A 15,748-nucleotide genomic window follows, 5' to 3' on the forward strand; every position below is an offset into this window, starting at 1 on the left:
ATTATTTTTTTTTATTAAATGTGGACATCAGCTCCATCAGATGGAAAATCTGACAGAGTTGACGTCTTTTGTAGCTGATGACACGTGACATTTTTTCATTTCACAGCATAGTCGTAATGAGCAGCCATGTTATTTTTTAAAGTTACTTAATGCTAATCAAAATACACAACTTAAAACTTGATTAACTAAAAACTAAATAATTCTTATTTAGCTTTGATTTGGAGGGCTACGGAGCTGACATTTTATGGTTGAGACACATCTGATAGAAATATTATTTGATGAATTTTACAAAATCTAGAAAACTTACCAGTGCTTGAGCAGTATTGCCACCTTTTTAAACCAGGAAGTGAGGCAGGGGTCCTTATGGTATAGCTAGGGTATGGCCATTTTTATATATAGCCATGGGCAAAAATCTGATGAAGTCCATGGAAATCTGGGACACAGCTTTAAAGGGCTGACATTTTCATTTAAAAAAACCAAAAAAACAAAGATGGTTATAATAGCAATTTTTATACCTATTTTATCAGTAGGTACTGTTAGTTTTAGATCTTGAAGGCTTTAAACACATCTTTCAACTGTTTGAAGCTGCCTGGGAAAAAGGTGTTTTCTGGCGCAGAGCATGTTTACAAATTTAAAAAAAAGGCAAAAGCAAATCAAAACATTTTATGAATCACACTTTTCATATATATAAATCCTTCAAGATTAAATCTTCACAAAAAATGGATTTCGAATGTTTTTTCGGTGGGACATGATTTGTCCAAATTCTCAAGAATGGGTGTAACATGAGTTTTTGTCTTTTCATTTGAATTGGTTAGATGGGTGGTCTTTAGTTCTTGGGCATGATGGGCCTGACGGGAATGAAAGAGCAGATTCTATTGCAAATTCAACAGATGACAGTGAATCCAAAGGGAGAGTGGAATTTCGAAGGAAAAACAAGCGATGGCAGATGTAGGATTTTTCTGTTTTTCTATCAAGTCTGTCTTTGGCCAATACGAGAACTGATCTACAGTATGTCAATTTATTTTTTATCCCCTTTGATCTTCAGCAAAGTTTAGTCTCTGTGTCTATAGTTCCTGGTATGGTGTCTTTCAGTGTGTTTCTACCCCCCAGAATCAACCTGAGTTCTGTTTCTTTGCAGCAGATAAGCTCAATGTTTTGAAGGTCACGGTCTTCAAGGTCTTGAAGGTGTGAAAGACTCAAAGAATAGCTCAAACCCTCTGGCCAATCAGCAGAGTGTAGCTCATCTACTACAGTCAAACAGACCATTTGGTTGTACATGAACACTTTCTTATACAGTACATACACATACCATATTTCATGTACACACAACCCAACACAAGATAGCTCGAACATGTCAGGATTGAGTCAGACTGGCAGGTTGACAGATCAATGAAACTTGAACATTTCCCTGCATTGAAAAACAAAACAATCAGCATTAAACATCCATTACGTAAGCATAGTTCATTCATTTCAATCAAATCATTCAGTTTTGCACAAGTCAGTAGTGTTAGCAGACATCTTGGTAGCAACAGCAAGGACCATTGGGTGAGAGACAATAAAGAGCAGGACCAAACAGAACAGAGTTTACCAGTCAGAGATCTTAGTCATAAAAGCACAGTTTGCGCTCCTGATGCTTCCCTCAGCTGTTATCTTCAATGAGAAACAAACGCGTAACAGGAAGATTTTTCTTCCTCACCCCTCACTACGGGTGCCCTCTGACAAGCTAAGGACCCAGGCCCGTACAGGAGAGGTCGTAGGTAAGGATCACAGAGGTGCTGAACAGATTCTCCTGCTATATCAGTGATCCGCCCAGGTCTCCCCCGCCTGCGGGGTAATGCCTCAACCCACCTCCCCTTCGCAGCGAGTGCAATGCCACAGTGCAACAGCCACGCAGCAGCGACCCTATATGATACATGGGCTGTCCGCCCCGGACTGGACCGCGGCAGAGCCACGCCACTGTTGGCACCACAGGGATGGCCACTGCTAGCAGATCAACCAGGAAGTGACGGCTCCAGTAGCTTTTCTGAATTGTACCATTCTCAGATGTATCTCCCTTCTCTGCTGTGCCCCCCCCTGTGGCGCCTTGTTTTTTAGTTTCATCTTCATCATCGTCCTCATCATGGACCTCCACAACTGTGACACCAGCTATCTCCTCATGAGAAGTAGATCTCTTAGGCTGGGAGGTGTGAGGCTCTTCTATGCCTGGTGATAATCCTGGGCTGCTTGTACTCAGCCCTATTGCCTCTACCTGGGCTGATTCTGCTGATAGACCAACTTCTTGCTGTCCGTCTTCCATGTTGAGGTTTTCCACGGTTGTCCCACGCCGTCTACCTTCTCCACAGCATCCTCCAACGAAGGGAAGCTCACTCTGCGTCCCTGCTGATGTCTCTGCTGAAGTGCAAAGCTTTCTTGGAGCTGCCTCTTCTACTACACCCTGAAATTCCACCTCATTTCCACCCACTGAGCCCGTCTGCATTGGCTGCCCTTCTTCTGCCAGTATCATTTCTGTTGTTTCGTACTGTTTTTGTGTTACCACAGCTTCCTTCTCTCTCTTCTCATTCTCCTGTTTTTCCTCTTCCTCAACTCCCTCTGTCCCCCCAGACAGAGGACTTTCCATGGAACATGCCACAGTAGCAGAGCGTGGTAAGGGAGGAACCAACGGTGTTTTGGAGACCGGAATTGGCTCTGTGGCTGTACTCATGACCGTTGCTGTGGTCACTGAAGTTGTGGTGGTGATGGAGTCTAGTTCCTCCTCCCCTTCATCAGACATCCAGGTGGAGGTTGGACTGCAAGCCTGGGAGCGGAAAGTGCGTTGCTCTGCAATGGTATCCAGATCAGAGGGGCAACCTGCTGTTGCAGGGATGGGGCAGCTTTCGGTCTGAATGCCCATTTCCCGCAGGGGGTGCAGGTAGAGATGGTGGTGGGACAGGCATGGATGGCTCATACAGCCCACTCCACTGAGGCCACAACGAAAGGGTGACAGTCGCTCGCCTGTGCACAGCTTCTCATAAGTTGAGGAGTGCGGCATGGTGTGGGGCACAGAGTGGGACAAATTGTGGGGGAAAGAATGAGGTAAGGTATGGGAGAATGTGTGAGGCAGAGAGTTGGGCAGAGAGTTAGGTAGAGAGTGGGTCAGAGAGTTGGGCAGAGAGTGGGGCAGAGAATGTGAAAAGGTCTGCGTGTAGGAGTTGAGTAAAGATGCTGTTTCCTCAGAAAGGAATGCGGCCTCCAGCAGCAGGTCAGCCCGGCTAGGGACGCTGCTCTCCCCACAGCACACAAAGCCACTGTCCTGGGTGCCATCAGCGGACAGACAAGGAAAGTCTGGGCCATTGCCGTTCCGGTCTGCCAGCGCCTGATCACTCAGCTTAGTGTAGGTGGAACTCCGGGTCAGAGAACGGGCTGGGGAACCATCACAGGAGCAAGAGCCCCTCCCTCCTACTGCCAGTTTGGGTATTCCCCCTGGACTTTCCCCTGATACTGACGCTGGTGCTGAACCCCCAACACGGGTCCGACAGCCTGACATGGCTTCCCCCTCCTTGGCTAATCCAGCCTGGGCTAGCTCCATGTTGAGCAAAAGGTTCTCAAGCTTGTGGTTCTGAGTGTTGATGTCTTGGAAGTACTTCTGGACTCCTATGTCCCCACTGAGCCCCCCAGCATCACTGAGCCTGGCACGTACAGTGTCCACAGCCTGTTTGAGCTGCTGGATCTCCTGACGTGCCTCCTTCAGTGCAAGCTGAGCCTCCACACGGTGACATTCCTCCTCAACCCAGTCCTCCTGCATCCTATAAAGCTGGCCTCTCAACTCATCTATTTCTGTGTCCCTGTGTGGGAAAAAAATGGAGGAGAGAAAAGGGAAAATGAAAGAACAAAAGAGCAGAAGACAGAACCAGAGAATTCGGAGGAAAAAACGAAGAACAGTCTATCTCATTGTCTCACCTGTCTTGCAGAGTGTTGATTGTTTCCTTTAACCTGGCCCGCAGGTGTCGAATGCAGACCTCTTTCTGTTGCAAGGGTGTGAGGTACTGCTCTGGTGGAGGTGGCCGGATACCATGGTTGTCTGTACATGATGTGTACTTCTGATGACGTCTAGGATACAAACATATGAAAGGTTTTATTAAGTTTTTTGGTACTGACCAAAATGAAGTTGTAAAACTGAGTAGCATACAGAAAGCTAGCACTAAACGCCTGGTTGGGTTTGTAATCGTTGATCAGCGCTGCCTAGGTTGACAGTTTGATTTGAGTTTCAGGAGTTCATGACACATGGTTTCCAAGCGGGGCACAACATGGCAACCACCTGGTCTTACATTTTCACAATGTTTCTCATATTATAGCTGCAGAGTACAGTAATATACATTTCTGAAAACATTTGAGGCAAGACATAGGCAATGCAGTAACAGAATCTTGATTCATATTCGATCAGCACTGCCGAGTTTGACAGTTCAATCTGAGTTTCATGAGCCTGGTGCATTATGCTGGATGGAGGTCCATGCCCTAAAGCATACCTTGATTTATTGTATATTTTACTCTAAATGGAACCATAATTTAAGATATCAACATCATGCTGTATTGAAGATAACTGAAAATGAGCGATCAAGACAATAAACTCATTAGGAAACTATTTGCTGAGGTCGTAAATCAAATGAGAAGTTGGATCTTTTTCTCATACGCTTACATACAGTCACACTTCTATCACATTCTAAGGAGTATGTCAAACAGGAGCACTAAGTTAGAGATGCTTATCGCCTTCATTACTAAGAAGGGCCTGCAGTTTCTCTTGCCTTACCCTTTGGTGGGGCTGCAATCGCTGCCTTTACAAGAGCCTGAGTTGCTGCTGCTGCTGAGGGAGGCGTTGCCATAGGGATCTCTATTACTGGGTGCGGCCGGTGTCCGCCTGGTCCAAAGTAAGAGGAGACATGTAAATCTGTTCCTGGTAACAGCATGAAAACACACTCCAGACAACGAAGTGACAGTTAATTCTGTGAGCTGTTGAGCAAAACCATTATGACACTGTTCAAAAATACAAACAAATACAAATCAAAATGGAATAAATCCACTAACATGCCAATACAACACAGAAATCCAAAAGTTTACACAGACACATTACAAATACAGATGCCAAAGTCACTGATAACAGACAACAGTTCTGCCTTTGAAACAAGGACACACTGTCCTTTGGGCACTAACAGTGATGTTGCAGTTTTTGAAAAAGAGAATGTGCTCTGCAAAGATGAAAACCAAAAATCAAAACAAACTTGACACTAAATGATATAAGTGGAAGAAGCATTCATCAAAAGAAATTAAGTGGGGAGAGCTTTCACTAAAAAAGAAAAGAGGACAAACAGAGAGAGGGAGAAGGGAGTAACAGGTCAGACTAGACATGATGCCGTGGAAACAATTCTCTCAGATGTTTTCCACGTCATGAAACATTCACAACAGTGCAAAGGGTTTCAACATTCCCATGCTTCAGAGAGTCAACACAGATCGGGAGGTAGGAAGAGGGACTCAGAACAGACCGAGAACGAGGGGTGGAGGAGGGAGAGTTTGTTGATCGGCTGTGGCGATCTGGAGACTTGGTGGAAGCGTATCCTTTAGTTGGCGACTTGGTCGATGTATAGCCTTTAGTCGGACGCATTGAGACCATATAGCCTGTCTCCATGGGGACGTAGTCTAGCTCTATGAACCTGCAGTAGTCAAACCTGACCAGGCAGAGACAACAGGGTGTTAAATCACAGGGTACAGCAGAGGACCACACCAGAACGATACAAGGTGCATGCTGTGAGTGTATGCACGCTGTACTATTGAGGTGAGACAAAGCCGTCTTGCACATAGCATGTCTTGGGATTCACCTAATTCCTTCAAAGCCTGAGCTGCAGGAAGGCAGTTGCTAAATATCAACAAGCACTCAAATGCTGAAGGGCCCCAAGAGATGTGGCTCACTAAAAGCTTTACAAAAGAAGTAGTCAAGCTGCTCTCTTTGGCTTCCTATATGAAACATCTATGTGAAGCAGCTATGAGGCCTTTACTGGCACATAACTCTAGATAACGATCTACATCCTGAAATACATTTCACAAGAGATAAAATGTTTGGAGACTCTAATGATTATAGAAGCAAAGGAGAGGAAACAATAGCATTTATTCATAAGAGCTATCATCCAGAGCATTTCACACCAGACAAGCTTTAGTTTGACATCAGAAGCATTATTTAACATTAATTCGACCTTTGACACATCGTATACAACCCAAAAGATTGTCAGAACTTGATTTAACTTGGCAGCACAACATCTGTCTTGTTAGGACAAGCTGACTGCTAAAATCTGGATGGACTATTAGAAGACATACAGGTCCCTTCAGTTGTTAAAATGATTTAACCAGCTGTGAAACTGTAAAAAATAATCAGACATCTTGGGCTATCCAACATCCCTGCTAGTCTGTCTCTCCACACACTGCCAGAAAAGATGTCCTTCTTCTGCAGAGTAACCACTACGCTGAAGTTGCCTTCTGACTCCTCCTCAGCCCATAATATAGACAACCTCATCTCGAAGGCGGATTACAAATTCTTAACTTCTTCACAACACTTCCCTTAAAAACAAGTTTGGTAAATATGCTTATTCACTTGTGTGCAAAGAATGAAATGAATAGCTCTATACCACTCTCATGTCTGTCCATTATACGAAGCTAGAATCAGGAAGTGATTTGCTTTGCTTAGCATAAAGACTAGAAGCAGGGGGAAACAGCTAGCCTGGCTCAGTCCAGTGTGAGCCTATAGTTATATAGCCTATAGTCCCCCATTTATGCTGGTGTATCCATCCATCCATCCATGTTCTTACACTGGGTTTGTGTTGCAGTGGCAGCAGGCCATGCAGGGTATTCTACAGGTCCCTTTCACCAGTAACCTAATCAGGCTAACCTAACCTGAACCACCTCAGCTGGCTACCTCCAACATTAAGGAGCTGTGGCTCTACTCCAAGTTCCTTACAGTTCCTTGTCACTATCTATCTCTAATGCCCAGACACCCTATGGAGGAAACTCATTTTAGCCTCATGTAGCCACAATCAAATTGTTTCTGTCACTATCCAAAGCCATTACTCATAGATGAGGGTAGAAGTAGATCGACTGGTAAGTGGTAAGCTCCCCCTCAGCTCCACAATAGTCCAGCACAACACCCACATAACTGCTGACTCCTCATCGATCCGTGTTTCTATCCTCTGGTCCATTGTACAACTTGGAGGGTGCAATCAACTGTTTTCTGGCAGAGAGCCATAGCCTTAGACTTGAAGGTGCTGACTCTGATTCATCTGCAAAAAGCACAAACACAATTCTGAGGTTCCCAAACCAGACTCTCTACTTGCCCAGGCTGCACTTTGGATATCCTTTCCAAGAATATCAAAGACAATGGGCAGCCCTGGTGGAGTCAACACCCACTGAAAAGGTGTTTGAGTTGCCAGGGACATGGACACAGCTTTCACTTTACTTAAACAAAGTCAGGACCAGAGGGCTTGTAGCAACACCCCCCGCACTATCCCTAGAAATCCAATAGACTGGATAACCAATCTCCATGACCAACCCCACAAGGGTAAAGAGCTGGTCCACTGTTCCACGGCCTAGTCGGAATAAGCATTGCTCCTAGTGGAGCACACCCTCTGATCCCCCTTGTTGGTGTATGGATTAAATGTGAGAAATGAGTTCATTAGAGGCGTTGGCAGGTGAATTTTTGAGCTTCTGATTGAGTCAGGCCAGGCCATAAAGCTTCCAGTCTTTATGCTAAACTAATCACCTGCTGACTCTCGCTTCTTACTTTGTTCAAAAAAGAGTGGTATTGATCTTCTCATCTAACTCTTGGCAAGAAAGTGAATAAGGGTATTTCCCAAGATGCCAAACTATCCATTTGAACTAATCCATGTTAGACAATGGATACATATGCAAAAATTACCTCAGAGGCCATGTGGTCTAAAACCATATATATCATTTAAGTAATAATGTAGTAAAATAAACAGAAATTTTCACTGTTATTGCTACTATTCGTCTACAGACAGTGAAGTTGTTGAGTAACACAACACAGTTATCAGTGGTAGCCAGGAAAAGGAAGGGTGATCTGTGATGGGCAACTTCTGTCAAGGCTTTCCTTGCTAATATATTGATAATATTGTTATGTTTTATAATCACATACCGAATGTTGTAATGACCTGTTACTTTTAAAAGAACATGACTGTTGCCCAATCACTGGCCTCTAAAGAGGGAGGAGGGGACAAGCAGGACCAATCAGGGCAGCCGTGAGGGTTTTTCACACAGGACACAGTAACTAACAATTGTTCACCACGGGTTTCATGCCCAATAGAAACAAGGGAATGATCCGGTCAAGCAGGGGAACATAATTCTCCAAACTACTGAAAGAAAAATAACCCCATCTTACAAATGAAAAGTTGAATTCATAATTATTAAAATGCACTGCTGCTTAATTCAATACAATCAGGGGTTTCGCTGCTAAAGCCTTACATGGTCTGGTATGACCAGTAGCATACAGTGGCTAATGTTAGCTAATGTTAGCAAAGGACGTTTTTTGATTTGATGGCTTTTTCTCCACTTGTGGTATTTTCATAGTTTATTTTAGCATTTAGCCATTGTTCAGTAAAAGTTACATGGAGTCACTTTAAGTATAAGGTTGTTTATGGATGTTGGAGCAAATTTGTGGCAACACTAGCATGTTTAATTGTTTAACAGTCAAGCATGTTTAACTCACGGAAAATGGTTTGTAACATTTTAACATTGCACAACTTTTATTACACACCAGTGATGTGTAATTCTCACTTCTTCCCAAGTTTCTAGCAAGAGTTGTGGTAAGAGCTGTGGTAAGGAAATGTGTCCTGTGTGATACAATAAGGGAGGAGGCCAGATATTGACTGACTACTCAGTAGTTTCTTCGAAATCAATATATGACAAAAGCCAAGACAGAACAGAAACAGGCAGAGGGGAGGCAGCTGAAGCAGTGAGCCTGGAAAGGGACAGAATACACAGTACAGTACAACAGTGTTTCACAAGTTTTACAGTCCATCCCATCCATCTGCTGGGATGGGACCTGTGTCTGGACTGTGGGTGGTGGGTGACAGTCTGGTGGAGGTAGTCGTAGTGTTGCCCAGGAGTCAGGCATTGGTTAGCTTGAGTAGGTGGAGTATAGGAATATTCCTTTACTCCTGTGTTTTTCTTTCTGGTAGAGACAGAGACTTTGCTCGAGAAGCTGAAATCATTTAAGATAAACCATATCTCATTTTTATATGAACCAAAAAGCACATTCAGGCAATGTCAATGTCTCACCAACCCTCTGCTGCTGAACTGATTAGTGTCTGTAATAAGCATGGTGCTGTTGATTGACTGTGATTCACTGTGGTGAACCAGTGATCACTTATGATCACAGTATGCTTCCACAGCACAACAATAGCGTTATTTGTACCGTGCATGTAGCCGCTAAACACAACTTCATGCTACGAAAACTCACATGGAACCATGACCAAACTGGCTACAAATCCTCAAATTCTAGTGTACAAATTTACCTGGTGACTCTACTAATTCACATATCTCAGTGGTGCATGCAGGTGCACACCTGTACATCAGGGTTTCCCTTGTTTTGTCCTGCTAGGGCGTCAATAAACTGAGAGGTGATGTGGCACAACAACACAAACACAAGTCTTTGCTGTTTGATGCCAGTTTCTAAACTAAATGTGAGCACTGAGAGCTCCGGTTGGCATCCCAGTGTTGTTTTCATGTTATTAATAAAATGCTATCTGAAGTATATTTGTTACATTTCAAAATGAAAAAATCAGTTAGGCAGGTTGGCCCTGCAGCAATTGACCATTCACTAAACCCCGCCAATCATAGCTTAGCAACTGTAACAAGGCATGGCAGGGCCGTCAAGATTTTGATTGCTGAAGCGGTGCACATGTGGAATGATACTTTTCGGTAGATTTACTTTTAGACAGAGTTGGAGGACTGTCTCCTTTTTAAGCCTTTCCAAAACCAAAAACACAAGAACAAAATTGTAAGGGATGGATAATCTGCAATCATTAGCATGTTGCTGTTAGTGTTACTTCATAGGGCAAAGAAGCATTGAATTAGTGAACTAGACAACAACAGTGTATGGACTTTTCACATTGCACTTAGAACCTACTTAGCTCCCAGCTAAGAAAGCTTTCACACTGGTGGTTAGCCTAGGGCTTGCTGGCCCTGCTCCAAAGCAGAGCTAGCCCTGAGCATGCAGGTTTAGCCCATGAAAATTGGCTAAACATGGGTCTAAAAGATGCCAGTGTGAAATGGGACTAAAGGCTTGTTAAAGGGCTTTTCACACTGCATATTCTGAGAATTAACCCTGGGATAATTTAGACCCCTTTCACACAAACATTGTCAGCAGCCCAGGGGTAAACTAAATCCACGGCTATATGATTACTAGCTCTGGATTAAAAATCTGTTGGTAGAGCAACTGATATGATCATGGTTACATGACTACTCATTCCAGGCAGCTTTTAGCCCCAGGTTTAGTCAATTTTCAGGGGATTACCCAACAACTTCAGGGTTAACCCTGCTCTGAGGCAGAGTCAGCAAACCCTAGGCTAAAGTTGGGGTTAGCCAGGATTGTGCCAGTGTGAAATCTTTCTTAGGCTTGGGCTAACATCTCCCATAGCCTGGGGACAAGTACAGTGTGAAAAGCCCTAAAGAGTACTTATTTGTCATTCTAGAATGTAAACATTAGTTGCTGCTCTAACGGACATTTAACCCAGGGCTCGTAGATGTTTAATGTGACTCATATAATCCCGGGGATAGGTAACACTGGGTTAACCTTAAAAGGTGCTAAGTTAACTCAGAGTTAACTCTTAGCCCAGGGCTAATGACATTCCATTTGAAAAGTGGGAATTAAAGATTTGAGCATGCTTAATTACTTTTTGCCAGGGACATGTTGTTTTAGCTTCAGTTTGTTAGTATGAACTGACTCAAAAGAAAATTTTCCCAATGTTTTATAGATGTTTCTTTCACATTGTAAATCTAGGGAAAGTCTTTTTGGGCCATACAGCATGACATGACATCACATTGACCCCTATGTCAAACTGGATTTAAAGCCTGGTGCTCTTCCTGCGGACACAGTTTCAGCCAGCAAATTCACAGCTGTGGCCAGAGAGGATTTTCATAGTAAATCTGCCACATGATCATTAAAAACAACATATGTGCTGTGCTAGAATGAAAAGCTCAACAAATGTAGCAACAGTAACTAAGGGGGCGGAGCATAGCAAAGAGACAGTTGGTGAATGGAGGGAAAACCATGTTAGGCGTAGGACAGGTAGCATTAATGTGGCCTGTGTGCTGCTGCTGGTCTTGTTTTAGTGGCTACAGTACATGCCAGAGCTACAGCTACAGCTACGGAGCATGCTGTCTGAGACTGTAACTGAAGTGAGTCTCACGCAGGGGGCGCGGGCACAGGAATGGCCACCGGCGCCGTGGCCCCTGGCGCAGCCGTCCCAGTCCCCGTCCCCGTCCCTGTCCCTGACGCCGGCTTGGGCACTGGGACGGGCGAGGACGCCAGAATTTGCTGCAAGCGACGTTTGGGCTGCAGCGCCTTCAGAGGGTTGAATCTGAGGAAAAGAGAGAGAGGAGGACACGACAGCCACAGATTGAACTGTCTGCAGCGACATATCACCATACCAATAAAACCACGACAGACACTAAGCAGACGTCTTGGCTTCAGTGCAGGAGGACATTCTGTGACCCACACATGAACATATGGCTTGCAACATCAGGATGAAACTATGATTAAAACACCTTTAATCATTTCACACACAGGTATTAAGTGGATTTTTGGCAATATGCAGTAGAATTACTTAAGCAGTGATATTTCAGCTCTCTATTCAGCCAATGCCAAACAGGCTTTCCATAGTATTAACGTAGTGACTGTGTAAAACTGGACCACAGATTTAAATCAATGCCCACAATCTTATAGTATATGGACCATTGTACTGCATTGGCACAAACTACTATGATCCTCCTATTAACTATTGTAGTCCATAATAATATTTGAGATAGAAGTAATTTTAATATATATAAAAAACCAAACATTTATTTATGGCTGCTTCTCAAGGAGGTCCCATCATTCTGAAGTAAGTGTGTTAAGGAAAGTCACTATTATAAACCTATTTTCTGCAATTAAGGAAACTTTTTTTGCTTGCTATTCCAGAAAACTTAGTTTTCACATGTGTACAGCTGTTCAGAACTGTGCTAGCTGACCACGTGCTGACTAGCATCCTTGAGATAAGCTCAGAATTATCTAAAATGTTCACTGGTGAAACACTCACTCCTGAAATATGATGCTTTTGGTCGTGACAAAACAGGTTTGGTAGTGTCAAAAGGAAGCACTTAATCCTTTATAAAATAATTTTAGCCTGGTGATGCAAATTAGAAGTGTTTTAATAAACTCCATGTCATTTAAAGTTCTGTAACGAACACAAACACCAGCTGAAGTATCACAACTTCTAAAACTGTTATTACTGAAAGGTTGTGACATGATTGTTTTGGTCGTGGTCGCCGTTGACGGAAATAAACAAAATTTTATCCCAGTTTTGTCAATTAAAAGTATTTTAGTGTAAACTCCATGTCAGTTAAAGTTCTGTAAAGTGATGTTGTTTAAATACCAGCTGAATACGTAACACTTCCAAAACTGTCACTATCGAAACATGGGATGTTTGGTTAGAGATAAAAAATATTAAATGATCAACTAAGATGTTATTATAGTGTTTGGTTCAAAGTTGATTAAAACTGATGAATCCTTAACTTTTAAATTGGTATGATCAGTTTCATGCCCTTTACAAGGAAAAATTGGATTCAAAACACATTTAATCTCTCCCTTAAAATGATTTTTCATTTTTATTAATTAACCTGTGAAAACTACAAATGAGAATCAACTGAATAATTACTAGAAATGTGGACCTTGGATGGTACATGATTTCCATACATAAAAAGTTTTGGGGAAAAGATTTATTTTAGGATGTGAAGTACTCTGACTTTGAACCAGTTCTATAGAATAACCCATAAAACATACATTAGAGCACAGCATTATTAGAGTATTTGCATTGCAACATGAGAACATTAAAGTCTGAGCCTATACGGCTTAATGGATGTGGAAAAAGTTCTCACTGGTCCCTCCAGACAACCAAAGCTCAATAACAGGGTCTGATCCTGTAACCTGTGTCCAGTAAGCAGGCCGAGCAGTCCAGCAGCTGTAGGAGAGAACACATCAATACACTCGATGAACTGTGCTCAGGTTGCAGTAAACCGGCTGTTCACTGGTCAGTGTGTGGGAGGTGGCTGACTGCATCTAGGTTATTTTAAGTCCATCGTCTTGTCAATAGCACCACGGCTCCTCCATCAGGATTCATTAGAGCTAATTGAACGACGTACAGAAACAGATTGGGGTAAAAACGCTGACACAACTGTGACTGCAGCAGAGAGGGAGAGAAGAAGAAGAGAGCTGAGTAAGAGTTGAGGGTGCCACTTTCCAAAACAACACCTTTTATTGGGGCTGCACGCTTAATCTCAATATTATCGAAATTGTAATATGGCCAAATGCAGTATTCAAATCACAGAAGCTGCAATTTTTTGATAAAGGAAAAATGTGCATCATAAACAAAAGAGTATTATAATGAAGTACTGCAGTGGTGCAGAGACGTCCTGTCCTATAAATCCTGTTGTCCAGATGTAAGAAAACATGTTTGTTTGGTTCAGACCCTAACAAATATCACATTATCATGATTTTAAGATTTTTTTTGGTTGAAAATGACAATGCAAAAATGATCATTCTCATTATCCATGAGTCAAATCACAATCACAATATGTTATAAGAATCTCAATATGATTTTTTTTTACCATGTCATGCAGCACTACCCTTTATAGAGTGTTAGGTTGTCAATCATCATTTTATTAATGTTTAAAGGAACAGTCCACCCCAAAATCAAAAGTACATATTTTTCCCCTGGTCTATAGTACTATTTATTCGTCTATATTTTTTTGGTATGTCCTTATGTGTTGCAGAGTTTTGGAGATATGAGCTGTAAGGATGTCTGCCTTCTCTCCAGTGTATTGGGACTAGATGACACTCACCTTGTGGTTCTTAAAGCACCAAAGAAATACATAAAATACAAAATACATACATAAATACAAAAGTCAAAACCAGTGTCTCTTTCCAGAAACCATGCTTTGCTTATTCAAGATAATCCACATATCTTGTTGTGATCAGTTTAATGTAGGAACTACTTTCTTTCTAGAATAAAGGAAGAAAGTAGTTCCTACATAAAACTGCTAGCAACAAGGTCTGTGGATTATCTTGAGTCATGATTTTTGGAAAGTGATACTAGTTTTGAATCTCTTAAATTTATGTTTTGGTGATTATACTGCAGAAAAGGCAGACATCTCTACAACAACGCACAGCAAAAATAAATAAATAAATAAATAAATAAATAAATAAATAAATAATCCAGATAAATAAACAGCACTACAGGCCAGGGGGAAAATATGGATTTTTGATTTTGGGGTGGACTGTTCCTTTAAACTTAAATAAAATAATGATTTACAACCTAACAACACTCTTAAAGCATAGAGCTGCATGACATGGTGAAAAAAAATCATATTGAGATTCTTTTAACATATTGCAATTGTGATATGATTCGTGAATAACGAGAATGATCGTTTTTGCATCAGAATTTTCATCTTCAGCTGGAAAAAAAATATTAAAATTGTGATGATGTAACATTTGTTGAGGTCTGCACCAAAACTGAACTGAACTGTCTCTTCAATCAGTTGTTAATAACTTTGAACCAGATGCTCTGCAGCACTTTCCCAGAAGGTCAGTGCTCAGACTGTCCACTGAAGCAGTCCACCTGATCAACTAAAAAAGGTTATGAAGACAAAACAAGAGTCCTGCTGGAGGAGGACAAACACCAGGCAACCCAACTTGGCAACCCAAAATGTGCTCTTGGAAATAGATAATACTCTTTAATAAATGATTCATTAACCATTCATACAGCCATTGGTTACAACTCATAAAACCTTTACCACAGGCCAACAATTAGAAAGTAACACAGAGTTGGGTTGGAGCTCTTCAAACAGCTGCACTGGAGAAAAGTTGCGCTCATAAAATGTTAAGCTTAGCAATAATAATGCAGGACACACACATACACAGAGCACACAGTATGCTTGTACACACAAGATTATGCAAGTACTAAAGAGGGCCTGTCACAGAGTCTCATTTGTTAATCTGACAACAAAGGCTGATGAACAGAGGAGAAACTGTAGAAAACATGAATTAATACACTGGTGGCATCAGTGCAGCTCCATCTGGGCCTGTATTTATCAAGTGTGTCAGAATCATGCTGGTAGTAAACTCAAGATTATAAACACTTCTACTTGAGAGTGAGACTTCAGAGTCATTTATGAAGCTTCCTACGTTGACTTGCAGCAAACAGAAAGACTAATGTTTTATGATGAACTTAGCCGCAAAGTAGAAATGATAGTCTGACAGTTGAGCTGTGAGATATTAGCAGCTCAGCTTCAATCTATGTACAAATAACATGAGAATGTAATTGAAAACTATATTGACAATGAAATCTGTTCAATATGCTCTGATGAATAAAGACGAGACAAAATAGTCGGCTCTGTTCAGGCGGACAGCCTGCAAAACAGTAATTAACAATCTGAAAGCACTAATAAATCTGGCATCTTC

General features: G+C 42.1%; 1 protein-coding gene across 1 annotated transcript in view; it reads right to left on the reverse strand.

Annotated features, from left to right (window-relative positions):
- Window positions 1–1,066: 1,066 nt before the first annotated feature.
- The window catches only part of snphb (syntaphilin b), a 35,567-nt gene continuing 20,885 nt past the window's right edge, over window positions 1,067–15,748 (reverse strand). The window contains exons 3-6 of the mRNA XM_084721828.1: window positions 5,514–5,696; window positions 4,784–4,891; window positions 3,937–4,086; window positions 1,067–3,821 (exon numbers count right to left, since the gene is read on the reverse strand). Coding sequence (XP_084577954.1) covers window positions 1,793–3,821; window positions 3,937–4,086; window positions 4,784–4,891; window positions 5,514–5,696 — 2,470 coding nt within the window. The 3' untranslated portion in view covers window positions 1,067–1,792. The remainder of the gene's footprint in view (window positions 3,822–3,936; window positions 4,087–4,783; window positions 4,892–5,513; window positions 5,697–15,748) is intronic.

This window comes from Lutjanus erythropterus, chromosome 6 (assembly GCF_056507025.1).
Source record: "Lutjanus erythropterus isolate fLutEry1 chromosome 6, fLutEry1.hap2, whole genome shotgun sequence".
In the NCBI taxonomy this organism is placed as follows: Eukaryota; Metazoa; Chordata; class Actinopteri; order Lutjaniformes; family Lutjanidae; genus Lutjanus; species Lutjanus erythropterus.